This window comes from Melospiza melodia, chromosome 1 (genome assembly GCF_035770615.1).
Source record: "Melospiza melodia melodia isolate bMelMel2 chromosome 1, bMelMel2.pri, whole genome shotgun sequence".
Taxonomy (NCBI): Eukaryota; Metazoa; Chordata; class Aves; order Passeriformes; family Passerellidae; genus Melospiza; species Melospiza melodia.
The window spans coordinates 36659065-36686573 of record NC_086194.1 but is presented as its reverse complement, the minus strand read 5'-3'; the positions used below and the strand labels follow the sequence as shown (position 1 = coordinate 36686573).

Sequence of the window (27509 nt, the reverse complement as noted above, 5' to 3'; positions counted from 1 at the left end):
CTCATCCCTGGTGCCAAAACTGTGAACACTTTTGTTACTCAGCTGATTGCTTTTCCACAGGTGACACTGCAGACTTGATGGTGAATAACAGCTGTTGCCTTCAGCAATTTTCAAACTGAAAGTACAGTGTTAGAAACCGTCAGGCTAAATTCATTCACGGGAATGAACTTTGACTTGAGGATCTGGAGAAGAACTGGGGCAAAGATATTGGTAATTCAGGTGTACATCAAACGGTCCCGATAGTGTTTAGGAGAGGCTGGAGCCCTCTGTGCACTGTGAGAGGAAGTATGTAGCATGCAAAGTCAGTAAACTGAAGGTTACAGAGATGGGGAAAAATTCTCATCACTGGTGCTCATGGTTTTGGAAATGTTTTAAAGATCTTAGTTTTGGAACAGTGTAGCTATATGTGTGTTACAGGAGAATATGTTCAGGTTTGGAAGTCCAAACCACTCAGGTGAGATAGTGGAGGAGATACTATGAATTTTATGTCAATTTTGACAGCAAGGTTCTAACATTTCGTTATTTGATTAATTGTAGAGTTTATGCAAAGGTAGGAACTTTTTGTGTTGGAAAGCAATTAATTAAAAATAAATATGATGCTTTTTTTTTATATGTTTGGCAGATTATTCATTTTGTTAGCTGGTTATAATGGTGCATCTGTGGCCTGGTTATGATGGAGCATCTGTGGCCTAGCTTTGAATCTTTTCTTTAGCTTTAACTACATTTAAACTTTTCTTACATTAAATTATTTTATTGATAATGGTCAAGCTCACTATTTTTAATATATGTGTCTGAAGTCTTTCCCTTAAAAGCTCCTCTGAGGAGCTTTGAACCAGATAGTCTGGGAGATAGCAAGGTGAAGAATTGAGTTAGTGAGGCTATTTACCTCCCATTGTTTTACCTCACCTGAATTTATCACCAGTGAGCAGCAACAGTAGCAAGCTGTGCCACCAGTCCCTGACAGTTCCCCGTTCTTCTCTAGCATTTGGTGAAATGTCCCTCTCTTCACCTCTCTACGGCCGCTACTCTTTTCACCCGTGGAAGAAGTTGCATTTTGATCCCAGAATTTACTGCACTTCTATAACAGCCTCTTATCTGGTTCAGCAGGTGCCTTTTCAGTAAATTATATAGTTTCTTTGGAAAATATCCTCTTTTGAGGACAGGTGGGAGATATTTTATCCCCTGCTGGCAGCTTCTGGGAGAGAATTAGTGTACTCTGCAAAAGTATGGCAGGGATTCCACTTGGTGCTTTTTCATCGTGGCTTGACCCCAGCATGTTCTGCTCTTATATTTCTGGTAAAGCTGTGTGCTAGAGCTGTAGGCTTGGCTGCAAAGTGTATTACAATGTTGAAAAGAATACAGTTATCCATATGGTAAGTATTTAATCTGATTATGTTTATAATTTTGACCTTCTGCTCTTCAAGAGGCACAAGCAAGTGTAAGGCTTTCTGATGCTCTTTTTGTGGTCATTGAGACAGTCATCTGCAACGAACTTTAAATTTCATGTGTCTTTACCTGGCCACAACGAAAGCATCCCATAGAGTGCCTGATAGAGAAGATTCTGAATATATGTTAGCACAAACATTGTTCTTCTTTCTTACAGAAAATGTAAAATGGAGGGGGCAAAAAGGGGAATATCGGAACTTCTCTGCTTCTGCAGAGGAAATGGGATGGTGAGGGTGTGTCATTGCTGTGTCTCTGCCTGTGCCTCAGTCCAAAAGTGCAATTGTTCTTTCTATGCAAAGTTGCTTTGAATTAGGAGGAATGTTACAGATGTGGCAACGTGGGCTTTCACTGTAAGATGTTCCCTGTTTGTCCTTTAGGAGTGCTGCGTGGCTGTGGCTAGATACATTTTTTTCAGAGATGTTAACAAGGGCAGATTCAAAAAGATAGATGCATGCTTATCTCTTCACGCTTGTGATAAAAATCAATGGGAATTTAAGAGCTTAGGATTTAAATACTTACAATTTGGAACTATCCCAAGATCCTTGACATCAAAAAGGCGATGGCCTCGTTTTATGCAGATGTCCTAGCACTCAAAGGGTGCATAAATTATTGCACCACTTATCAATTTCTCTTTAATGTATTCTTCTCTTATATCTGGGACACTGTTAATAGAGGAAAAGGATTAAAAAGCATAAAAATAACTTGTATGTAAGTTTCTTTGAGTTGAATTTATATCAGTCAGCCTGTCAGCACTAACATATGGGAAATATAGTTTCGCTACCATGCATAGCAGGGGCTAAAAGTGCTGTTTAGACCATGTGCTCAACTCCTACAGAAAAGGGACTTTATATCACTCGTGCAGCCCACTCACAAATTTAAGGGGTGACATCCATGTATTCTGAATACATGGTAACCCAAATATTGATCTTGTTACAGAAGTTGTAAAATGGAGGGGACAAAAAAGAGATAAAGAAGTTCTAGATCTGAAAGGAAATTCTGTAAACTTTAAAAACTCAATTTTTAAAAAAAAGCCTATTATATTGATATTGTTGTGTTGAAGCAGTAGTTGTACATATTCGGGAATTTTCCTGTAGCTTTCCCATATATTGGGCTAACTTGCAGTAACATTTAACATCTCCTTGTACAAATTACTGTAAACTAGTAAAGATCCCTACTGTTTTTGTTTTGTTTTGCTTCCTAAAGCCCCCTGCTGCTGTTGATTACACCTAGATGTGCTACTGATTGGAACTGCTAAAAGGCAAAAATAGTGTGAATGGTTTCTGAATCATTTAATTGTTGAACTAATAAGATGTTTTCACTGGGACCTAATAAAACAGATCATATTAATAGGTATATGTACTGCCCATGAAATTTCTGATCGCTTTTTCATAATTTTTGTAGATACTAATGTAGGAGTCCCAAGCTTGATTAGTTGTGTTTTTGAATAATACTCCTGGATGTGGTTCCAAGAAAGAATGGGGAGCATAACCTACCCAAGAGAGTGGTACAGTAGAGATTTTTCTTACTGGAGTTTATATATTTGTATATTTTTAGTGGTGTGTAAATGTTCTGTGGACATATTGAATTGAGTAGATAATTACATGGACAAGATGTATTCAGTCTTATGTTAATGCTACTTTTTAATAGCTGTATAATGCACACTGCACTTTGTGCATTTGAACCTTGAAAAATTGCTTTCCCAATACATTAATGCTTGCCAAATAATGCCCAAAATTGGCCTAGGGCTATGTTGGCTTATCATGAAAGAACCTCTTCACCTTCAATAGTCTGTCAATGTCCATGCAACCTCTTACCTCTGGTTGAAAAGAAATATATGAATATATACAAGGTAGTCGTAAAATGAGAAGATTCCAAAATAGATCATTATTCGTGACAGTTAAAATTTGAATTGGTGGCTTTCGTATAATCTCAGACACATTAGTTTTAATTTGTAATGTAAATAATTTTCAAGAATAAAGGTGAAATTAGTATTTAGGGAGGAGAAAGAAAAGAGAGGAGAGGGAGGGAGTCTAAGGCTGACTTAAGGCCTTGTAAATCTGCAGCAAAACTGGAAGTTTGGTTCCAAGCATCTAGAAAATGAATTACACACAGTGGAGAAGTCCACCTTCTATTATGGCTTTAGATTAATTCACACTGTGTCCAGGACTTCTCCAAATTTCTTCCTACATAACTATAATCCCTCCCCGTGCTTTGGGTAAGGCAGTAGGGAGCTGCGGAATCCGCAGTTTCCAAATCTTTCTGGTTGTGTCAATCTGATCAGCTAACCTTTTCTTTGCCCAGCATACCTTTCATCTCAGACAGATCTGTGTCACCTACATTTCAAAATTAAGTTTTCATTTTACCGTTTTGTATACGTTTGCCACTGACCCTGAGAACAAACTCTGTTTTCACCCATGTTACTTTTTTGTAAGCCATTTTACTTTTCAGTCAGCTGAATGCTGTAGGGCTTCAGTTCAGGAAAATGAAATTATTGTTCATAACAGGTGGTTTCTGGTAATTATTTTCTTCATTTGTGAAAGACATTATGTTCTAACAGATAATATCTTACAACCTCTTCTTTTCTTGGTCACTTATGTTGAAATTATCTTGTAGTAACAGGAGTAGCATCATTTATCCAGCAAAGGTAGTATTTTACCTATATAGTAATATATATGTTGCATTAACACACCTCATACCCACATGCATGCATATTTCTGACTACTTAAAGAATGGGAGCAAGAAGAAGTTTTAAAAGTTATACCTTGTCAGTCTAAGAACATAGTGAGAGAGCTGGAGAAAACTGGGATCATGTAAACTGAAGTGCTTTTTAAAAAAAAAATTACATACTTGATATATGGTTCAGGGTTGATGGTGGAAGGGGAAGAGGTAATCTCAGTATTGAATTATTAGGACACACACACACACACACACACACACTGTTCAAGAATTAAAGTTTTAAGCATTAGTTATTGAATGCAGATTCCCTAGAAATTTTGGCTTTAAAAATTATAAGGCAGCCTGATGCAACCTTCAAGAATAAAGGAGCCGGTCATCCACTTTGCACTCAGGAGACTTTTAGTTCCTTTGACCAACTATTCAAATTAATTATTTGATTGAAAAGGAACAAAATAAAACTCCATAGTTGTATATAAGAAGCATAATATAGAAAAGAAAAAAAAAATCTGTTTATCACAAGCAGATAGTGTTCCTTCTGTGTTTCTCTACTTTCTACAAAGATAAATCCATCAGAGTAGTGCTCATTTAATGGACTAACATTTCACAGGATCTGTTTCTTTTCGTTGGCCTAGGTTGTCTGAATTCATTGAGCTTATTTTTGCAGAGATTATTTTTTGCAAGACTTGCAGGGGCTGAGAATTTTGAACCATATATTTTAGATAACAGGAAAAATGGATTCCAGTTTTTAACTGAGATAAAAGATTTGAAAAATGGATTTTTGTGGAGTTTCCATTGATGGGTAAATTTATGTCAGTCATTCAATTTAAAATTGGAAAAGTATTTTTGTGAACTACTTTCACTTATAATTTTATCTGCTGGTCCCTTAAAGGCCAGTGTTTGTCCTTATAGATGATGCCTGCTGGAGATTCTGCAACTGGAATTTAGTTGCATGGGTGTTAAATATAGTGTAATTTATCTCTGAACCCACTGTATTGATAATATGCACTAGGTTATTACTAGAGTTATTTTGAGCTGAACCTTGAAAAAGACAGGTATGCTCTTCGTGTGGGGTTTTTGGTCTTCTTTTCTTCTTGTATTAAGCATAAAATAATCCAAGTCAAAATAGGAAAAAACCCAAAAAACAAAACCAAAAAGGGTGTGTTGTTATTTAGTTAATCAACTAAATAACAACACACACTCCTCAGAAAAAAAAGAAAAAAAGAAAAGGGAAAAACCTCTACCACCTTGGAATTATTTCATACTTGATGCCATGAAAATGTTAGAATTCTTTTTATCTTGCCTTGTAGTTTGTTTAGTACATTAAAGTCTTGCATGGGATATGTAAGTGCACACTAAAATCAAACAGGAGTGCTGCTAACTGGAAGCTCTCGTGGTGCTTTTCACAGAGCTTGTGTGTAAGCTTTCCAAGTGCAGGGAAGCAATGGCAGACCCTTACTGCTCCTGCAGAGCCCTGTAGCATCCTTTACCTTAGTTCCTGGCAGCATCACCTCCATTCCTTTGGCTTGTCATGAGCATCTCTAATAGAGTAAAACTCCAATGCATGTAGCAAGAAACGAAGCGTGTAGGGGAAAAACATAAAGATTCTTGACTGAAATAGTTCTTTAACTTATTAACAGACAAGTGTGCATGTCAGAAAAACACACTTGTTTGCCGGGAGTATATGCAATAGCTGATGGGTAAAGAAACAGAAACCTTAATGGCTGCTTGTGTTTAGGTCACCGTTCATTCATTCATTTGTTGCTGGAGCTATGAACTATTCATATGTTGCCACAGTATGTTACTTACACACGGCTGCTGCTGAAGGAAGGAAGAGCTAAGATGCTTCACAGACATCGACATCGGGGGGATTAACATGTCTGCTTCATTAATATATATGTGCATACATTAATGTTGAAGTATTGAAACTGTTTCAAATGAAATTAAAAAACTGTCTCTTGAGGTCTGCTGCAGTCCTTAGAAACATTTTAGATTTTGGCATCAGTCTTACCGGTTTCTTAACCATTTTACTTTTACTTTGCCAGTGGGGATACAAGTGCAGACAGAGTGCTCATCGCTTGCCTGCTGCCTGGTTTTCTGTTGTTTTTCCTTAGCTAGGTCTGCTCTCTGTACTTGCTAGCCATCATTAAGCATATATGAATCCCTGTGGAGTGGCAGGCATGGATTCTGTGAGTGACATTTCTGGCAGCGTTTTCCTTGTATATGGCACCAGGCCTGATTTTCTGAAATTTTAAGCATCTATGATCCTCATTTGCTTCCGCTGAAGCTGTAGGTACTCTGTCCTTTTGGAAAGCATGCTGCTCAGTGCTAAATCTCAGGCAGTTAAGAGATGAGAAAGTCCTGGAAACTTAGTTAGCACTCATGTGACAGCCGGCTCTGTAGAGCAGCAGTATCGTCTGTGTGAAGGCATTGCCTCCTCCACTGCTGTATTAGCTGCGGATCCAATAATCTGCCCCTGTGAAACTAGGTTTGGAGATCAGTGGTGAATTGTTCACTATTGTTTATTGGAGCTCTTTAAAATATATTTGCAATGTATAAATCACTTTGATATATAGAAGCTCACATCCTAATAAGATTACATTAAGTATCCTAATAAGATCAAGGCTTGAAATTATGTTTTTCCGGATTTGAGTGATATAAATTAATTTTAGTTTAAACCAGTGTCAGTGTTCTTAGATGTTCGTTATAAATACTCTGTTTGCAGTTTATGTGGGTCTGCATTTAGATTTTTTAAAAAAATCAATTCTCCTATTAACACAAGAAGCATTCTCTCTTCCTTTCCTTCCAGTGTGCTTCAGCTACAGATTATCAAGGCAATGCTGTAATTATTAAAGGCAACCAGTGAATTATAGAGAGAACAACAGTGGCTGATCACTGAACTCTGTTGGCACTGGCCTTTCACTTCTCATTTAAGTCTAGCTTACTATATAAAATGAATTCATTATTGTCAATTTAGATCCCTTGTGGAAGCTAATCCACATCATAAAGCCATTCTACACAAAAGTGAATTCTCTTTAGGAAGACCTTACAAGTGCATGCAAACTGAAATATGCAGGAAAATTCCAGTACAGGCTAAAGTAATTGTTACTTATAATAACAGACTACCAGGGTAAAATGTTGGAGTAGTTCAAAAAGAACTGGACAGTAATAGCTCTGCTATGCCTTCTGTTGGTCAGAAATCCATTCCACTTTTTATTTTATTGCTATTTCTGATTTCTCTGTAACCTATTGCCCAAAAGTATGGATCTGAAGGACTAACTCAGTCTTTACTTCTTGTTTTCAGTGTTAAAATTAGGTGCATAAAGTCAGGGGAGAGGCTTGAATAGTTTCAGTATCAAGAAATTCTCTTCTCCTTTAGTGATCTAGTTGGAGATGTTTTTTTTGGACTTGGATGAATTGTCCTCCAAGGTGTGCCATACTGGGTAAAGTATTACTGAGTTTACACAGAAGTACCTGTACATCTGTAACCAAATTATTCTGTTATAATCACCCTTCCAGATGCACCTCCTGCTATGTCAGGCCAAACCTAAAATGATATTCAGTAACAGTGTATATTCCTTGCAGTTATGTCAGAGAGAGTTTTCTTAGGTTTTTTTAAACTATCAGCATTTTAGTACGCTAGCATCTCTACCAGTGTTTTTATCAGATTTAATTATTTAAATATAAATTACTGTACTTTTATCTTCCCATCAGCCCTCACAACCTATGACCTGGATGGTTTTGTTGCTTTAATTTTTTTATCTAAAATATAAGTATTTTTGAGAAGATAAAATTTTAGTATTGAATGGCTACTTTTATTTCTTACTACGTTTTAATTCACAGAAAGGTAAAGATATCTCCTATTAGTGAACTTTACCTTACTGACCTGGTAACATTTCAAGTGCAGAGCACAAATATAACAACTCCAGAGAAGGTCTGTTCCAGTTTTGTGCTTAAATGCCAGAGTTTTATGTGCAGTGCAATAACAGTGAAGAGTTGATTCATTGCATTTACCAATGACTGCCCCAGATTTCCTTTTGTCCTGTCCAAATACAGCTGAGTATGTTTTTATGGATGCCTCAGCATAAGAAAAAACAGTGCATATCACTGTCCATTCGACATGAAGCAGTGGACACAGTGTAAAATTATTTCTGTACTTGGATTTCTCCAGTGTCAGGCATGGATCTTGTCAAGCTTTTACTACTTTGTTTTGCTTAAGGACTTTGTCCTGAACTATAGAGCAAGAATAGTAATGACCTTCAAACTCGATTATCTAATACTCATTTTACCCTGTAAGCTGGAAAATGCACTTCAATTTCATGACTCCACCTGACTGATTATCAAGTGAACAAATTTTGGTAATTTTTTTGAAAGAATTTATTATTTGTTTCTTTTAAAAATTGTTTCTCTTACAGGGTGCAAGAAACAGTTTGATTCATATTTTTTCAATGTAAGAGGCTAAGAGTGTTAGCATCTGTGTCTCTATAAACATATTTAAAATTTCAGGGAGAGTTTAAATATTTATGAAAATATAAAAGGTAACTTTAAAATAATATGTTTCTCTTAGAAACTGGTGGCCAGAACTTATCTGCACACAAATTACTTTTGGGAAAAGAGGGGAGCGTACTTAGAGTCAGTTTTAATATTTTTAATGGTTTTCACTTTTTACTTTGCAGATTATATAAAGCCTTCAAATATTAATATATATTCAAGATTAGGGATTTATAGGCTTCTTTCGTTTACTATACATTGCTTGTCTGTGAAATTTTCATGGTCTTCTGATTCTTCTGAATCATAGTTATTGTGCATGGAGATAGACAGCTGATGCTTCTGATAACTTTAGATGACATAAATAAGTGAAACTCCTGGCCCAAAGATAGCAAAACCCATGAATTTCTTTATAAATAGCCTACAACTGGAAAGCATGTATGCTTTTTTTTTTCTGTTGGTTTCTGTTTCTTGGGTTTTGATGCTCTGATATTCAAAGCATGCTGACTTTTAAATGCTTGTTTTTCTGAGATATTTAGGTTCTTTTTGAAACAAGCTCAGTGTTTCACAGGGATAATATATCTGGCTATAGTAATAAATAAAAGTCACAGTGGTGGAATTATTTCATCATTACATGTTTTGGGTGGAGTTGTTTTTCAAGAATCTCTGTGTTTTATTTATGTCATTTAACTGCTGATCTCATATTTATGTAAAAAAAAGAATTTAGATTTCTTTATTACTCTTCTCAGAAGTGCAGTGGGCAGTGGTCATGACTGAACTGTGCTCCCATATCCTATAATGAGGCTCTTGTGTGATTTTTCACTGACACTTTGAAAAAGACTTAATCATTATTCAACCCTTTCTTATCTTTCATTGTGCTACTGGACATTTCAAACACAGACCTTTCATATCACAAAGCCACCCACAGAAAAGATGGATATTCTTGAAACTAATGTTACTTTGCTATCTGTATTTGGAGTATTTCTTATTTTCCTGTGCTGCTTCTTCCTTTAAATACAGACAGATTTTTCTTTTTGCAGAAGTAGATACTTAATAGCTATCCCGCATGGAAAAAAAATTCAAGGGTTTCAAGGAATAGCTTTTGCAGTAGCAATTGCAGGAGAAGTGTATAAATTACCATCTCTTTTGGGTTTTTTCCCCCTCTCAGTACAACTCTTACTATAATTAGCCAGCATTTAACAGCAAATGTTTGCTTTGGTTAAATTATTCAGAACATTTATTTTACTTGTCAAAGGTTAGATCAGGTTGTTGTTTGAACTGGTAATTAAATGCAGCCTAATACACTGTCATATTTATATGCACTATCAGCCCTGTTTCCTCCTTATTCTGTATAATTTTATAATGCTCAGGGCTGACATTTAGGCTTCCAACTCAGATCCTGTTTTCTTGGAAAGAAAGTAAGATTATACTTTTCTGTTTCACTGTACATGAATACACTTAAGAAAATAAAAATTAGGGTTGTTTGGAATATCACAGCTATGGATTTCATTGTCATAAAATCAGTGAAGGCCCTTTGAATATTTTATTTGCTTATTTCAGTAAGTCATTACACAGCAACTGGTATATATAAATTATTTTCCAGAGGTGAATGTGAGGTGGGCAAGTGTGGCTATCTCCTTTGCTAATTGAATACCTACGAGTCACAATAACATAAAGTATATTTAAATTACAATCCCAAATCTCTACCAGAAATATGCATAGTACTGAAATACAAAAAGGTTTCTGAAGTAGTTACATAGGGGACTTAGATGAGCAAACAAAATTAAAATGTCTCAGGGTAAGGGCTCCCCATGAACCTAGGGCAGTGGCCCTTGCATATGGACATCAGAGCACTGAGGTTGGCTGTCCAAGCTGATCAAATGAATGAGAGTTTTAGAGCAGCCAGGATTCAACCTCTCCACTTTCTCATGACAAGTTCAGAAACTATTTTCCACGTGCTTATATGAGACAGTAATTTAATTGAATTGTCAGGTGTATAACATGTCCATTCTTTTTTCATTTCTGCAGTATAGGTTTATTTTCTTAGTCAAATTGAACAAAGAATAAATCATGGCTTTTTTAGAAAACTTCTGTGCTCATTGGATGTGATATTGTTCAATGTCTATGAAAGAAAGAAGTTTGTGGTCCAGATAAAAATAACCATAAAAGTGGATCATCAACATTTCAGCAATGTGTTTTTCCTACCATGTTTAGACAAATATTTCTGCCTTTTTCAGTGCGTTTGTGTGGCAGCTTTCTCTTCATGTAACCAGTGAATTGATATGTATACATTTCAGCCTGTCTTATTTTTTAGCATTTCTAAAACACTTTTTTAAAATCCTACGTATTGTACTGCAGGTTTGAAAGATTTTCAGTTCCATCAACTAAGAGCTACGCTGACTCGTAGCCTTGTTAAAAAACAATTCATACTTAATGGTAGTGAAATCCTAATTTATCTACTGTCATGGTGATCACCCCAGACAATATTATGTGGTTGCAAAAGCTGAGACAGGAGTAAGGGCAAAACATATAAGCACTATCTTAAAAAGCCAAGATCCACACCTCAGTTCCTGCACATATGATCTCCGAGGAGCAGAATTGATTTTTTTAAGTTGGGTTGGTTTTTGGTTTTTTTACCCTTTCCTCCCCCCAACCATATTTTTTATAAAACTGGCATAGGCCACCACAGGCCACAAGGTAGAAAGATACAGTAAAAACAGAGTTAAAAGTGAAGTGTATTCTTGATTATAATTATAGCATTCCTAGCGTGACACTAAAGAAACTCGATGTATGGTGCTCAGTTTGTTATTTTGCAGCTTGTTAAATTTTTATACTTCATGGTTGTGGGAGGTAGCTAAAAACAAGAGAATATTCTGTGCTCTTACAGAAATCATTTTGACCTCTAGGTAAAGTACATTTATTTGTGTACACATCATCTGAACTGTGAGTCGTTTTGATTGATGTAGTAGATTGCATACACATATGGCATAAAGAGGACCTGGGTTAGGCTAAAAGTTCTGGGCTCTTTCATGATGGACTATCTAAATATAAACTAGAATAAAAATGAGTAAATTGATTTTCAGTCGTATAGGAGTGACATGCAGGAGTAAGTCCTGGGATGGTTATTGCAGACTGTGTGTGCCTTTTATTCAGGAAACTGATGTGAAATTAAATAATTGCTGTATTAAAGTTTAAGAAGTTTTCACACATCTGTCACACCAAGGCAAGTGGGAAGGAAAATCAGTGTAGATGTTTCAGATGCTCTCTTAAAGATCATGAATCCTGTGAATCAGAAGAAGTGGTTTGACAGCATGGCGTATATCCATGAAAGTAGCCATTTCTTGGAAATAATAGGTTTAAAAGTTTAACATGTAGAGTTAGGGTGTGGATAATGTCTAAAGCGTTTTATCTGTGAACTGGGGAGCTCAGTGGTCAAATCATATTTCAGTCATGAAAAAAAACAACCCAACAAAGTGAAAATCTTGCTCCTTCCTGCAGATCTCTCATGGTCATTCCTACTGGCTTTGAGAATGCAAACAGTTTTAGTTTAAATATTATTTTGTCACCTGTGTTACCTTTTATAGGGCAGGCTGTGTATATACCTTTGGAAGGTGACTCCTCTTTCTTCATTAGCGTTTCTGGCGTCAGTGCAGTGAGAGAGCTACACTGAATACAGAGTCAACCTTGCATTTAAAAGAGGCAAGGATATAATCTTTCAAACAGACTAACTTCATACAGATATACGAGAAGCATTTGTTAGAAATAAATGTTCATGTTAAAAATACTTGTGTTCGGTTTTTTGAATGGGTGAAGGGAGTCTTATGAGGGGTTCTTTGAGAGAAAGCAAGCTGACTTGGAGTGGCATAGTAGAGGAGTGATTTCCTGCCTTTCTAAATAATTTTATTTCAATTATCTTTGTGTTTTGACTTTCATTTCTGATCAGATGCTGTCAAAACCTCTAAACCAAAACTGATGAATAGTTAATATTAGTTATCTAGATTTGTTGTATTCAGTAGTTTGCTCATAAGTGTGGCTGCTAAAACAGAACAGGATTTCCCTTTTTCTTCCCCAGTAAAGAACAGGAACTTCCAAAACACAAGAGTTTGGATGAGTAGGCAGAGGATCTGCTGCCTTCAAGCCTTCTTGGCAACAGGTGGAATTGTGATATGTGTTTGACAGAATAGTCATCTCAGCTAGGCAGTCTTTGTCTGCTACCCCTCTTTTGAAGAAAGATCTATCCCCTTGGTCAAGTTTTTCCTCCTTTTCCATCAGGAAGCAAGGAACACCTGCTACTGCCATCTTCTGTTTTCCTTTTAGGAGAAAAAGATGAATAATACATGACCAGAATTTCAAAAGCAACTACTAATTTTAAGTGCCCCAAGATGCACAGCCTTGCTATTAAGTAAGAAAGAAAAGTGAGAACAGATCACACCTCTATTCTATATGCTTGGTTTCTTTCCATTTACTTCTGGATGCAGTTCAAAATTCTGATTCCATTCTTCTTAATGCGCTGAGTGGTCCTGAGCCTGGCCACTGTTAGGTCACTTCTCTGCCTCAACTATGGCACCTCTCTATCTCAACTATTAGCAGAAATGCAACAACATAGCAAAAATAACCTTTTTTCTAAGCTTTTGCTGTGGCCGGGTTGAGATCATACAGTCTATATCAGGAAAAAGAAATCTGAAAGCTGCCTTGTTGCAAAATGGTCTTCTGTGTGTTGAGCAAGACAGAAACGAATAAATTTGGTCAAAAGGACAGAAAAAGAAAATAAAAATATTTGAAAAGAAGAATGGGAAAACAGCTATTTTTTCCAGGAGGATTCAGAATGCTTTCATGATTCAGATATTGGGATATTTACCTTAAATATTCTTAAAAAGTCATACTGCTCTGTCTAGCGCAGACAAGGAAACTATCTGAAAAGGCTTTTTAAAAACAAGAAAAATTTAATCAAGGAGGTTTCTAACCATAACTTGTTTACATCAGTTATATTTTTTTTAATAAAATGGGCTTAAAAGCTTAGCCTCAAATCTGTTGTCAGCTTTCTGTGAGGTATAATGACAGCTGTTGTTCCAATACAATTCTTCAAATCTATTTACTGTTTTGAGGGAATTCCAGTTCTTTTTGCTGATTATATACAACAAAACTTGGTATTCAGAGAATACTGGGAGATTCAGTCATGTCACAGTGGTTGCTGAATTAGAGAGAGCACTCAACAAAGCTTAACTTATTTAGGAGCCATCAACCTATTGTATTATCTAATAAAAATCAAAAAGCTTTAGAGAATCTGCCTGCTGTTCTGCTCTCATTCCCCAGAGCAGAGGAGTATATATAAATCTCAGGGCAATGGATTTCTTAGTCACGAAGACCTAAGGTCTTGTTCTGCTACTTACGTGTTGTTCACCAATGTCCTGCAAAATGAGGCTTTTGTTTCTTGCTGTGCAGTATGTGCTGACCCGCTTCTAAACCAAAATCAACCCAGGACTTAAGGTAAAGGAGTACTTGGTGACAAATTTACTGCCAAACCAAGAAACCCTTTTAATTGCAACTCACATATTTCCCCCCTTTTAACAGTGTATTTTATCTGTAATTCTGAATTAATTTATTTTACGAATTCTTATTGTTACTATAAATTGAAGGTAAAGTTCTGCAAAATTAAATACCTTTTTAATAGCCAGATTTCTGCTCCTATATAACCTTGCAAAATACTGCTTTCCTGCTTGCTGTTTAAGAGCTTCATCTATCTGTTTAAGGTTTTGAGGTGGCACAGGCAGTGTGCTTGATGTACCATGCTGCTTGCACTGGGGACTTGTGTGCCTGTGTTTTACATGCTCTGGCAAGCAGCAGGGACTGCCCAGAAAATTTTTTAGGAGGAATAAATGCCTCTAAGTAGCAGTGCATTATAGAAATCATTATGCTACAGGGGTTTTATCAGCCTAGCTTCTCTGTGTCTGAAGACTTCAGCAAGACCACTTACTCCCTTGGGAGTTTGATGAGCATGTACAGGAAAGCAGACAACACTTCATCCAGCTGCTCAAAAATTTGAAAAATATGAGAGTAGGAAGAGAGAGGAATATAAGTTATAACAGATAGCACTGTATTAAGAGATCAAATTATTAAAGAAGGAGCATTATTGCACTATAATTTTCTACCATTTATAATATTATGAACCTTGGCAGGAATTAGTAGTAAGAGTTCCTGACTACTAGAAACAAAAGTGGTGCATCAGGATGTATTGAGCAGCAGAGTGAACTTTCTGTGAGAGGAGGAACCTGTCCTGTCATCTTTTTCAGTAGCATGGAATACAGTGATATGTTCCTGTCACAAAAACCCTGAGTAAAATGTTACTCATAGCAGAAGTGGTATCTTGATATAATATCTTCATGCAAAGTTAGCAGGTTTCATCCATAGCATATGTTTACAAGTCCAAGAGGTTTCCTTTGCTTGAGGTATTTAATTTCCTTTCATTTAGATACTGCTGTTTGAAACTCACTACATCCTAGGTATGAGTAACCGTAGTACAAAAATATTGTAGCCCCCCTTCTAGAGGGGCTCCTCTGCATCCTGCTTTTATTACTGCTGGTGTGGCAAAACTGAAGAGGAGCAACGTGAGCAGGCAGTACATGAGAGAAATACTGTGCCTTACACAGAATGAGCCCTTGGGTATGAAAGGGAGCAACCAAGGGAAGAAGATTCAGCATAGTTTTTTACCAGGAGTAGCCCTACTTTGAGCCTTTTTTCCTTTGAGGATGACTTCTACACATAAGTAACTACTACTCCTGTTGGCAGAAGTAGTGGAGAATCCTTGCTGTCTGCAGTCATTGCGCTGCAGCAGAATCAGATTTCAGGTTTTCCTGTGTAAGTCTGATTTGAATTCACTCATCAGGATTGGATCACATAGGCAAACATGGGTTGTGGGTCTTCATGTTATATAGAAACTTCATTGTATGGTACGAAACAAATTCTGCCTCTCTCTGCTCCTTTGAAGTGCCTATGAAATTCTCATATTCTTTAGCAAATGAGGTTTCCACCAACTTTCTTTATACCTCAGCATGATACCATGCTGCTTTAGCATCTGCATATCTAGAAGAGAAAACTAGAAGAGAAAGATTTGATGTAAATGCTTCTGTGCGTGCATAACCATGCTGGTGTTTCTATAAAAATTCTGTCAACCCCTGTAGGAAACTGTTTTCTAAAAATAGTGAAAGAATAAAGGCTGAATCCAAGATTAATTGCTTACTGCTTTAAAGCTGTGATATTCCAGAAACTTACTTCATTGAATACACTTTTAGTGTCTAAGTTAGTTACTATCATTTTGGGTAAGGCTGCAGGCTAAGCTGCCATTTTTTCCAGTTCACTGTTTTGATGATTTCTTTCAGTCTTGACATTCTTTGGCCCTTTGAGTTACATTTGTATTACTAAAACATAAAGTGTGTAGCATAGCATGGTGCCTGTGTGTTTCTGAAAGTAAAACTCTTAAATACTTAAAGCATACCATAAACAGAAGTAAACCTAACCATATTTGGAAGAACAAAGCTTTAATTTAAATTATGTTGAACTGTTTTGTAACCAGATAGATAAATTATATTCTAAAATAAAACAAAGTATTTCTTTCATTTAATGAGTTTGTTTGAATCTTTTTAATATGAATAGGGTTTTTACCACCTCTAGGTGACTCTAAGAAAATGGAGTAGATTTTCAGTCAAATGATGTGTTGATTTGAACTCTTATGGTATTAATCCTTCTTCTCTTTCACCTTCACTAAGGCAAAACATTGTTTTTTTCACTTTTATGTCATAGGTTATATTTTCTATGCTCTTAATAGGTCTACTTGCTTCTCTCTGGACTGCAGCAACTGGTCCTTCTCCTGTGCTATCTGACTAAAGATGGATACAATATTTCAGCTCAGGCCTTAACCGTCTCAGACACCTCATTTTTATCAACTGTTCTGACTATGAGGAGCCTTTATTAGAGACTTAAGTTGAAAGGAGGAAATGTGAAAATGCATGAACATAACATTTTCACATCTGGTGCTAAACGCAGCTTTTGTAGATGGAGGAATGTTCAGGGCACAGGCTACATTTATGTTAAAAGTTGTGTTCTTTTAACAGCCTCACTGTGGATCTGTCACATAGTTTTTCATTAAGAATAGCTATAGTTCTGTGTTAAGGCTGTGGGATTTGTGGGGTTTTTTGGTTTTTTTGGAAATTCAAACTGCAAAATTGAGGCTTGCTTTGGCTGGCTATTTTGTCTTTTTTGTTTGTTTTTTTTTTTTTTTTTGTGAGACTGTACTGAACGTAAAACTATAGAATCAGGTATTTAAGATGGTTGATGCCCTTTATACTTTCATTGTCACCATTTTCAGTGCAGAAGACAGAAGTTGTTTAGCCATAAATGTCAGGTTACACTGTTCAGAGCATTACATCTTGAGAAAAATTGTTGACTGGAATGAGAGGGGGCTGTGGCTATAAAACTTAGTAGCAAACATGACATGAGGATTTTGATCCTCTCTGCATTATTCAAGTTTTTCTTCCTTAGTCAAACTAATGTTTCTTGCAAAATCACATAACCTTAAGAAAACTGAAAACCAGAAAATGCATGGACTTGTTTCCTGATTATAACAAGTGTGTAGCTATCTTTGAAATTAACTGAATTTTAAGTTTTTATTTAATAAAAAGGTTTTTGTCTGTTTTTTTTCCAACTATCATATGAAATACCAAGAGAATACATTGTCATGGTCCCAGGCTATTTGTGTTGTTTCTATCCCTGACATTTTAATTCACTACTGAATTTATTCTTTGCATGTTTAAGTACTGGTAAGACATGAAAGTTGTAGGGTTAAAACTGTAGACAGTGCTTCAAATCTCCTATGATAATTGTTCTTAGGTATGTATTCCTTTACTGTGGCTCTTGAGACAACTGTTTAATAGACAACATTTGAATAATACAAATGTGCGGTTGGTAAAAATGGATTAGGGTTTCAGGGTGGTACCAATGGGTGATATTTAATATTGAATGACATGTATTAAGACAAATGCTTTTATATATAATTTATTTGGCATTGTAAATGCATTTATCTTGTGAGATACAGACTCCCTGTTGCCACATGAAGTATTCTGGAAAGGTTTGGAGTAAATAAATAATAAAACCACTTTGATATACAATCTAACAATATTAAATATTAAGACTTTCACATGATTGATTTTAATACTTAATTAACTTATTTAAAGTCCAATGTAACTCTGTTTTTGTATTAGAGATCAGACAGGCAGAAGTTAAAATGCAGGAAATGTTATTAAATGGGACAAAATTAATTGCATTTCATGACCGTCAGACTCACTGGCTGTTAACCTGTCCATCAGTGGCATGATCTTGTTTGTTTTGTTCTGGATCCCAGCTGATGTTAATGTTCATCCGCTCCACCATGCCAGACCAATTTTTATGTTTGCATCATTCTATTTTAATGATACATTTTATAAAAGAAGACAGACATGCTTTATCCTATCCAAAGTTAGTCAAATTGTGCACTTTTCTTCAGACTTAGTAAGTCTTCTTCCCTAGGCATGTATTTTCAGTGGGTGGTGGCAACCTGTGGAAGTGGCTGAGTAGGAATCTTAGCTGGTTTTAAGCTGCTCTGTGTGTGTGGGAGGGTTGTTTGGGTTGGTGGAGCTTTTTGGCGGTTTTTCTCTTGGAGGCGCTGGGACTAGTATCTTCTGTATTTAAATAGAGATGGTGGTAGTAAAGAGTTCAAGTGATGGAGAGCAGAAGATCACAGTGCTGTGAGATAGATGGTCTCTAAGTAAAAATCACTCCTAGAGCAAAGAAGAAAGCAGTGAATATTATAGGTAAGAACAGATTTTTCAAAAATACCTATTAATGAGTGTCCTGGCAAAATATCCAGCTTGAAACAGATCAAATGGTCCTCATGTCTTCATTTCATTTTCCAAAGTTCATATTCAGGACAGTCTTCTACTCAGCCCTCTAATTAGCATGCTTTTTCTTTTTTTTTTTTTTTTTTTTTTTTTCTTTTTTTTCTTTTTTTTTTTTTTTTATTTCTTGGTTCAGGAGGAATAATTTAATTTGGCCAGTGCAAGAAAACCCATGATATAGGACTGCTTCTAGATGATTTGGAAGACATCTGTGCTTCTTTGCTTTAAATAAACACGATACATGTTTATTCTTCTAATATTTAATTTCTTACCTACTTTAAAATGTTTTCACATTCTGGAAAATCCTCACTTCAGTGTTCTACCATGCTTGATTACTTCATAAGCCACAAATGAGGGGCAGAGTTGTGAACCCTCATAACATGATGCTGTCAAACTTAACAAAACATGCATAAGACCATTACCACATCAGACACTTGCTTTAAGTGAGGTTGTTTTAATCAATTTGACTTCACAGGGCAGCTAATTTATCACTTAGCTAAACAAGTATTTCCTCTACTTGTCATCAATTTAAGTAATTAAAATGGTAAACTTTGGATATGGCATGAAATAAAGGCCCAAAGATAATTTGGAGAAGGTGGTTGATGCAGTCTAATAGAATGAATGCAAAGTATTATTTAAATACCTTGGTACGCTTCAGTAGTTTTCAGAAATGTGATATTCAGGTAGCTTTGCTGGTACTGATGGAAACTGATTTTTATTTTTAGCGTATCCAAGATTCAGCAATGTTTTTCAGCTTCGTCCTCAGAGTTTAGTGGGTTCTCATTTTCCTTTCTTCAAGCATAAAATGTTTTGCTCTGTTCCTTGATTGTTTATAAGTAAGAGGATGTCAGAGAGCAAGAGTGGAGCAAATGCTGCAAATTGGACAGTTCTTCAGCCCTCATCCTGATTATCTCCCCAAGCCTGCAGTTCCTCTCCTTACATTTTACCATGGGGGGAAGGGAAGAGAGGAAAAAATGGGTAATGTACAAGCTTTGCCTAATTCTGTCTCACCTACTCAGTTACACCTTCAAAATATCCTTGCTGAAACTGATTGTATTTTCTAATTTTGCCCAAACAGTATGAATACTCATCCCTTCTTAAATGTTAATTTTGATATGTTATGGTGTGTTTTGTGCTTTCAGTAAATAATTTTTCAAGGTCCGTAAAAACAGTGATGATTAAGGGAAACACTTTTTGTGCGTTTAGTTTTTTTAGATTGAACTAATTTAGTCACCATTTCTGAAACAATGCTTTTAATCCATAAACTGCTTATTTGAATATTGAAAACTTTTATTCAATATCTGTGGCAAGTGAAGACATTAGTGAATGTCTTATGACATGAAATAAAGTACAGTATTCATGTTGAACTGTGCTATGTTTTGTTTATGAAATACTGATTTATCAACATTTTTGAGATTAGGGTAATCTTACTGCTTGTAGTAGTGAATAGTCTCACTGCTAAAAGAATGCAACAAATTTTATTTTTATTTTGAACTTTCCATCTTCTTTATGAACATCAATTATAATCATTTTATTATATGAACATTTATTATAATCTTATTGCAGCTGAGTCTTCTGCCTTGTACAGCTCTGTGTACATGTTTTTGCAATGTTTCACCCAGCTCCAGTCCAAAAGTGATGGGTGCTTCACTGGCAGTACAGCTAATGATAGAAACATATCTCAATTAGACTTTTATCTTTGCCTTGTTATCTCTGTCTAGTTAGGTGTGACTTATACATATTAGTGGAAGATGAAGTGGGGCTGAATTGAGGCTGATGCCACTGACAGTCTGGAGAAGAAGTGGTTTTTGGTTTTGAATGTTTTAAATGTAATTTTTTTTAAGCATTCTAAACTCACAAGTTTGTATACAGGCAGAATGGCAATGCTAGTGAAGGCACGATTATATAAGACTGCTTTATGGCTGAAGGTGGTAGAAATCACATAATGTGTTAGAGTAGCTAATAGGGAAGGCAAAATATTTGTAAGGTCTTGGGTGAATAAACCTTCTCACATCTAAAAAAGAAGCAAGCGACTTCCAAGTAAGTACTAAGTACTCACTAAGAATAATTACCCAGTGAGAAAAAGGAGTTAGAACAGGTATGTTAAATCAGACTATCTAATGCAGCAAGTAGTTTATCTCTGCTGTATAGAAAGAGGTTGTTAGTTAGGTAAATGTCAGTAAACATCAGTTAAGTTTTTCCTAATGAAAACGAGTCGGTATTCCATCACACATGGAATACGGAGGAAGTGGTGGGAGAGGAGATGACGAGCTGTAAGCAGGTACCTCCACAGAACCCTTTTAATATCTGGTGGAGTTCTGTGTTGGAGTCTGTAAGCCTGTCTCTGGAGGGATTTTTGGTCTCTGTTGAGAACAGATGTGCTGACAAGCTGCCTTCACTGAAAGGCAGACTGGATTCAGCCCATGTGTGGTCAGCGAGGAGCAAAGCTGTGGCACTGTCCTTGGTGGCACATGAGGGCTCCTCCTGTTACCTAGGGCCAATAGCCAAAGAGTCTATGCCTACCTTTTCCTTGGGCTCATGAGTGGATTCATGTTTCTGCTAATTACCTTGACTAGATAAATGTTTCATACATGGTCCTAATTATTTTCTCGTGTATATTACAGAATAGTTGAACTCCCAGTAGTGGGAAGCATGCCTGGTGTTTTGAGTTCCTTAGCCTTTCAACTTTGGAGGTTAAAAAAAAAGTAGAAATAGGTGCTTTCACTGTGATGTTAGGGCCAGCTAGAATCAAGTCTTGTAATCCAGTAATTGAATTTCAGCGGTTTATAACATTTTTATTGTTTCACACTGAGAATGGTTTTAAATTGTATCTTATTTAATATGAACAATATGTTATAGGCCATTACAAATCAACCACAAACCTGTGAAGAATTAATCTGTCTCAGAGAAAGATCCCAAGTGTAATTGTAATTGTTTAATAGTTCCCTTTGCTCTTTGTTAGAAGAGTAGAAAAGAACTTCAGTATAAAACTGTGAAGAAAATTGCTTGGACTAAGGAGTGAAGACTAATAGGTAGTGATACTTTTTTTAACTCTAACCATATGTATCCATAAACAAACACAAATAACCGATTAAATCACTGTGCAGATATCAAAAGTAAATCTATTCAGCTGTTTAAGGCTGCTCTAACAGTCTGTAAAGTAAATTATGGTGCATATAGATTGTAAAGGGATGGCATTTGGGGAGTATTAAAAAAAAAAGAAGGTGGATACAGAAGAGGACATAGAAGAGCAAACTTACTAGGGCTAAATTGATACCATGTTATGGATGTAAGACAGTGTAAGTCTGAAACATACTGTGTCTTAATTAAGTGGTGGCTGCTAGAACTATAATGGCTGGTAAGGTCATTTTGTGCCTGGTTCTCAGTTTGAAAGACACTCAGGGTTCTGCTTTGGTCCAATTGTGTAGCAATCTCTGAAGGAACATAAAAATAAACAGTTAAACTTAAGCAGCACAGTCTGAAAAAGCTTGTCATTTTAGTGAAGACAAAATCAACTGATCAGGAAAAAGATATTTACAGCTGTATAGAAAAAGAAGCAAGAGCAGCAGCTAAAATTCCAGCAGGAAAAAAAATTACTTCTGTGAAGTTGGTGCGGGTTTTGTTTTCTTTCTTTAAATAAATTATTTTTTCTTTTATTTATTTAAAATATCAGGTATTTATAAACATCTCTTTATATTTTTTTCAGCCATAAGACTACAGGTAAATGTTATTTAATGGGCTAACAAGTTTGTAAATATTTTTCTTCAGGATACCATTCATGCAGTTTTCATTGTTGCAGTTTTAAAATTACAGAGGAAACACGTGAGGTGTGCATACAGTCGCAGCACATTTTGCTGGGCCTCATATAGAATGGTTCAAGGCAATTCTGTGGTTTTGTGGTGTGTTTTGTCTCATGACTTGATGATTGTAATAATTTGACATAAAGGTGTACCACTGCTCAAGCGTAAGTCCTACCTTCCCTCGGTTACTGGCTCCTTGTTCCCAAGACCTTCAGATGTTCCCTACTAGCTGAACAGAAGTGAGAGATGGTGGGATCATTTCATCACCACGGTAACACAAGTGCCAGGGCACATAGAGGATAAACCCTCAGGGAATACAGCTGAGAGAGCATGCTTTTGAAAACAGCCTGGGTGCACTGGTTTCAAGTAATTGCCTAATAGTGGCCCAACTAGATAATTATCCTGGGATTTTTTGGGTTTGGGGTTTTTTTCCTCATAACTTAATAGTAAAATTAAGAAGGTATAGACCATAAAAAGTCTTAAGGATTCCAGTTCCCCTTCATTTATTGACAGTAAACTGAAGGTAAAAAGCCTACCTGATCAGTGCCATACCTTCTAGGAACCAAAGAAAAAGCATAATTGAAGTGATTTCATATTTGTTAATATGCCAGTCCTGAAAGTGTAGATGCATACCTCTTCTCATATCTCTTTTTATAATTTTTTCTAAATATAATTTTGTTGTGGTTAGAAAGTTATGATACTTGTAAACAAAGCAGTTAAAGTAAGTGATATTTAAAACTCATCTGGCAGTCGTAGGTAGCTACTTAGTGTGCTTGGGCAAATCAGACCTATTTAGCTGGCTTAGGTTTTTTTGTGTTGTGAGTTAATAAATTGCTGTACAGTGACTAAAATGCAGTCCTGACAAATGTACTCTTGCACTGTTAATGCACTGGAAAGGTCATTTCTCTTTCTTATGCACTGATCATAACATCGTCTGCTTTTCACCCTCTTATTGGCATCCTCTAATTTGTTGCAGCCTGTATTAGCTTCCAGCACTCCTCAAATGAACTTCTAACATAGTTCTCATTCAGTTGCTTGATAGTGATGTGAGTGCCATTCAGGAGCCTGTGATGATGAATCTGCATCACCTACTTCCTAAAGTTTTAGTTCTGCCATTACTTCCCTTTTGGCCTTCATTTTTGGAAGATGTCTTTGTCGATTACGTTTCTTAAAATGCTTCCTTAACATCATCTTTCTAGAAGGCCATCCTGGTTTAGGAATGGTGTTTTCCAGTTAAGTTTTCCCACTGAAACCATTACATGGCACACACAGCTCACTTGCTGATTCCTTCCTTCCCTCCCTCCTCCCTGCACTGGGATGGAGAGGAGAACTGGAGGAACAAAAGGTACAGATCACAGGTTGAGATGAGAACAATTTACTGGAAACAGTGATGAGGTAAGAAAAATGAACAGTAACAGCAATGATGCTAACAACAAGAAAAGAAAGAAACTGATGACAAGACAAGAAAAGAAACATTCTTGCTCACTGTGGAAACCCTGACAACACTCCCTCCAGATGAGAGCAGCATTACCCAACCTCTGCCATTCCTACTTGACCAGAAAAAAAAACCTTCTTCCCAGAAAAGACTCCCTTCTCCCTGCCCTGGTAGTGACATGACACGGTACAGAAAAACCTCTGGGCCCTGGCCATGCCACCTCCTGGCGACTGCAAAACCTATTCTTGCCAGAACCAAGACAAAAGTTAATATAAATCTTGATAAAACCAAATTCATCTATCATGCTAGTCAGTATTAATCCATTCTCTTTTTGTGTGTCTGTTGCTGTTATGCTTGACCTATGATTTCTGAAAAAGAAGTGGTTAAAAGGAAGATTTCTGGGGTGAACAGTCTTGGGTCCAGAAGAGTGATGATGATGGTCTTTCCTCAATTTTGCTGCATAATCTTCATCATGCCCAAGAACTAGCATCAGTTCTCCTTGGAATCAGACTAAAAGATGAGTAGGGAAAACTAGAAGAAGGATGGAAAGAAGCTCTTGCCCTGTTTTACAGTCTTCAAAACCACACTTGAACTTTTACTTGCAGTGTGATATTTGTAGGAACTATAACAGTTCTTTTGGACTCCATATAATACATTTACAACGTTCAAATGGAAACACTATTGTTCTGCTAATTAGGCAGCTAATGGTGATGATGTGACTGGAAAATAAGGGGAGATTTTAAGTACTTTTGTTGCTGACTCGTGTGATTGAAAAATAGTTAAAGGAATACTAAGTGTTTGTTTCTCTGTTTTTTTTCTTCCAGATAAATACTCATTAGTTGGGATTTACTACTGCCAGTATGTATCATTCTGTGTCTGAAACCAGTCACCCTTTGCAAACAGAGGAACAAGAGATAGGCATTGATCCCTTGCAGAGTTTTTTGAACAAGCCAGGGGAAGGTGAGTTTGTATTTCTGTACTTTTTTTTGAGTTTATACCTTATATAAGTGTGTCATAATAACTGTACCTGTCATAATTCGTTTAATTCACTCAATGAAGTTGAACAGGGCAACTTAAAGAACATTTCACAGAGTATGTGAGGAACACTCTGACACTAATGAAAACCACGAAAAGTCAACTTTCAATTACAGACAGAAGCATTAGCCAAATGTTTAATGTGCTGTCATCCTTTTTTAATCATAAACCAAACACTGACTTCAGCATAAGAATATTGAAATGGAGCATGACTTTATGTTACTTTCTCAAGCATGGACTCTTACACTGCTTCGGTTTAAGGATCTTTTTTGTTTGGGTTTTTTTTTCCTTTTTTTTCCTTTTTTTTTTTGACTTATTTGGTTCTGCAGTTAAGGTCAGTATATTATTTTGGACAAAATTATGCAAATACAAAGTCTGATTTTTGTTTGACTCAGCCCCTATGTTCTTATTTGAAAAAAATCTCAAAGCTGAGATAGAATGAATAGGCTCCAAAGATAGAAATTACTACGTAACCTGAAGCAAATTAGTTAAATGCAGTATTTGGAAGACCCTAATGAACAATGAGAACAAACTGCTTGGATAATGCAATGCCTGTCTGTTTTGCTCATCTTTTCTACTTATTTGCTAGTAGTGACAGGGTAGTTGGTTAGAAGAAAGTGATAAGCTTAATGAGAAAGCTCGTCCTTGTCATGAAAACATTCCTCAAGTACTCAGTTATACACAGTGGCACCTTAACTACCTGTAATTTTCCAGTCATTGAACACATGTACCAGGAGGGCAAAATAAAAAATTTATTTTAAATTACAGAGTTGAAACAACTTTGTCACATTTTCTAAGTCCCTACCCAGATCAACTAGTTTATGTGGGTGTATCTGTTTATAAATCCTCTGTTTACTAGTGCTTATTAAAAAGCTCTGTCCAGTTGTGCTCAGTCAGGTTTATTACTTCTGTTAAGAAGAAGCTGATGGTTTGCTTCCAAATATATTGGTAAAACTTCATTGTCCCTTTGAGTTAATTTTTTCACTCTTTCTTTATTGGTTTACAAAGCTTCTTCAATGTTTAAAAATGACAGTGTACGTCATGGAGACAATATTTTAAAACCTGACGAATAAATGGAATAGCTTTTCTAGGCAGTGTTTCTTTTCTATCATATTTGACATCTTAACGATACGAAGCCATTTTAGCCTGATAAAGCGAATGCATTTTTGTACATATTTTAGAAACTTGAAAATAATCTTTTTTTCAATAACCTAAAATAATAACCATTTTCAAGAGGACAAATAGCTTGCTTCTAGTCTACCCCAGTCAAGAAAAAGATAAACATTTTCTTCCAATTGCTGTTTGCTTTAAAAAAAAAATTGATAATTCTTTCAACTCTGTTTCAAGAAAAAGCAAAATTTTCACCCTGTTAAAAAAACACTGTAAGTTAATTTTACCCTTTATTGTGCCCAGAAGCGATTAGTTACCTTGACTGAAAAGGTTTCTCATTTTTATCCCAACCTTAACATTTCTATGACATACAAAGTTATTAGGATTGAATTGATGTTTAAAAGTGCCATTAATTCATTTACCCCAAATGTTCATTAACAATGTAAATGTATGCTGATGTTCTATGAGACAAGGAAGTGACTAATGACTCTTCGCACTAACAACACTTAAAATGAATAGAAACTTTAGATAGCTAATCTTGAAGTAATCAAGACCCTCATTCAGCTTGGCATCTCTGTATGCTCTAAAACAGCTGTCAACTGTTAAAAATATATACACAACACACACATACGCACATGTGAGGATAAAGATATGTAAATACATGGTTCCCCAAGTCATAAAGGTTACCAACTATGGTACATTTCTTATGTTCTATCTATGTAAATATTTTATATAAAGCATCCATTTCATCTTCATAGCTTTTTTTGCTGTGAAACACATAGTGCATTTTAATTTGAAACTTTATATATCCAGAATAGATCTTCGAAGTTTTAATGCTTCATTTTAAATAAAGTATGTGTATGGTTGGTGTTAGCTCTTTAGGCATCAAAGTATACAGTTGTTCCTGTCCATGCAGTCTGTCCGTTGTTGTCTTCACAAAAGTATTTCAAGACAAGGTTTTTCAATGCAGCCTCAATTTCAGGGGTGATACAGAATCAACTTGGTGAAAATCTCTATCTTAATTTTTTTGTATCATGAATCACAGAAATACGGTGGAGTGGTGGTCCACTGGAGACATTCTGTGCAATATTGTAGAATATCAGTATATCTAAATTGTCTTTTTTAAACATGGCTGAATGCTAACCTTAGAGGCAGAGTGATAAAAGCTTTTACTGAGATGGGGTGATTGGAAAAAAGCACAGCCCTAATAAGCGTGCTGAAAAGAAATATTTAGTTACTGATCTAGTCAGATTTGTAAATCTGCATGAAGTGTTGTATTTTTAGCATGTGCAGTTGATACCAAAACTTGATGGAGAACCAGAAGATGTCATGTCCAGCTGGAGTTACGAAATTCTCTCACAGTTTTCATAAAATTAAAGAAATCTCAAAAATACACGGATTGCTCTTAAGTATAGCTGCTTGGAAAACTGCATGCGTCGACTACTTTTTGTTCATTTGCTGTCAGCTTGAAAGGGTACATTGGATAGGATTCCAGAAATATGTTGAGTCTAGTAGTACTCAGTGCTTTTATTAAAAATTCAGCGAAGGAATAGATAGAAAACGTGGTTTATTTGGGACAGAACTGTTGACACAATG

General features: G+C 36.0%; 1 protein-coding gene across 8 annotated transcripts in view; it reads left to right on the top strand.

Moving 5' to 3' along the window:
- TBC1D5 (TBC1 domain family member 5) overlaps window positions 1-27509 on the top strand; it is a 317794-nt gene that overhangs the window by 106880 nt on the left and 183405 nt on the right. For all 8 annotated transcript variants that reach the window (XM_063154185.1, XM_063154177.1, XM_063154169.1 and 5 more), the window contains one exon: window positions 24593-24728. In XM_063154185.1, the coding sequence (XP_063010255.1) occupies window positions 24629-24728 (100 nt within the window). In that variant the 5' untranslated portion in view covers window positions 24593-24628. The remainder of the gene's footprint in view (window positions 1-24592; window positions 24729-27509) is intronic.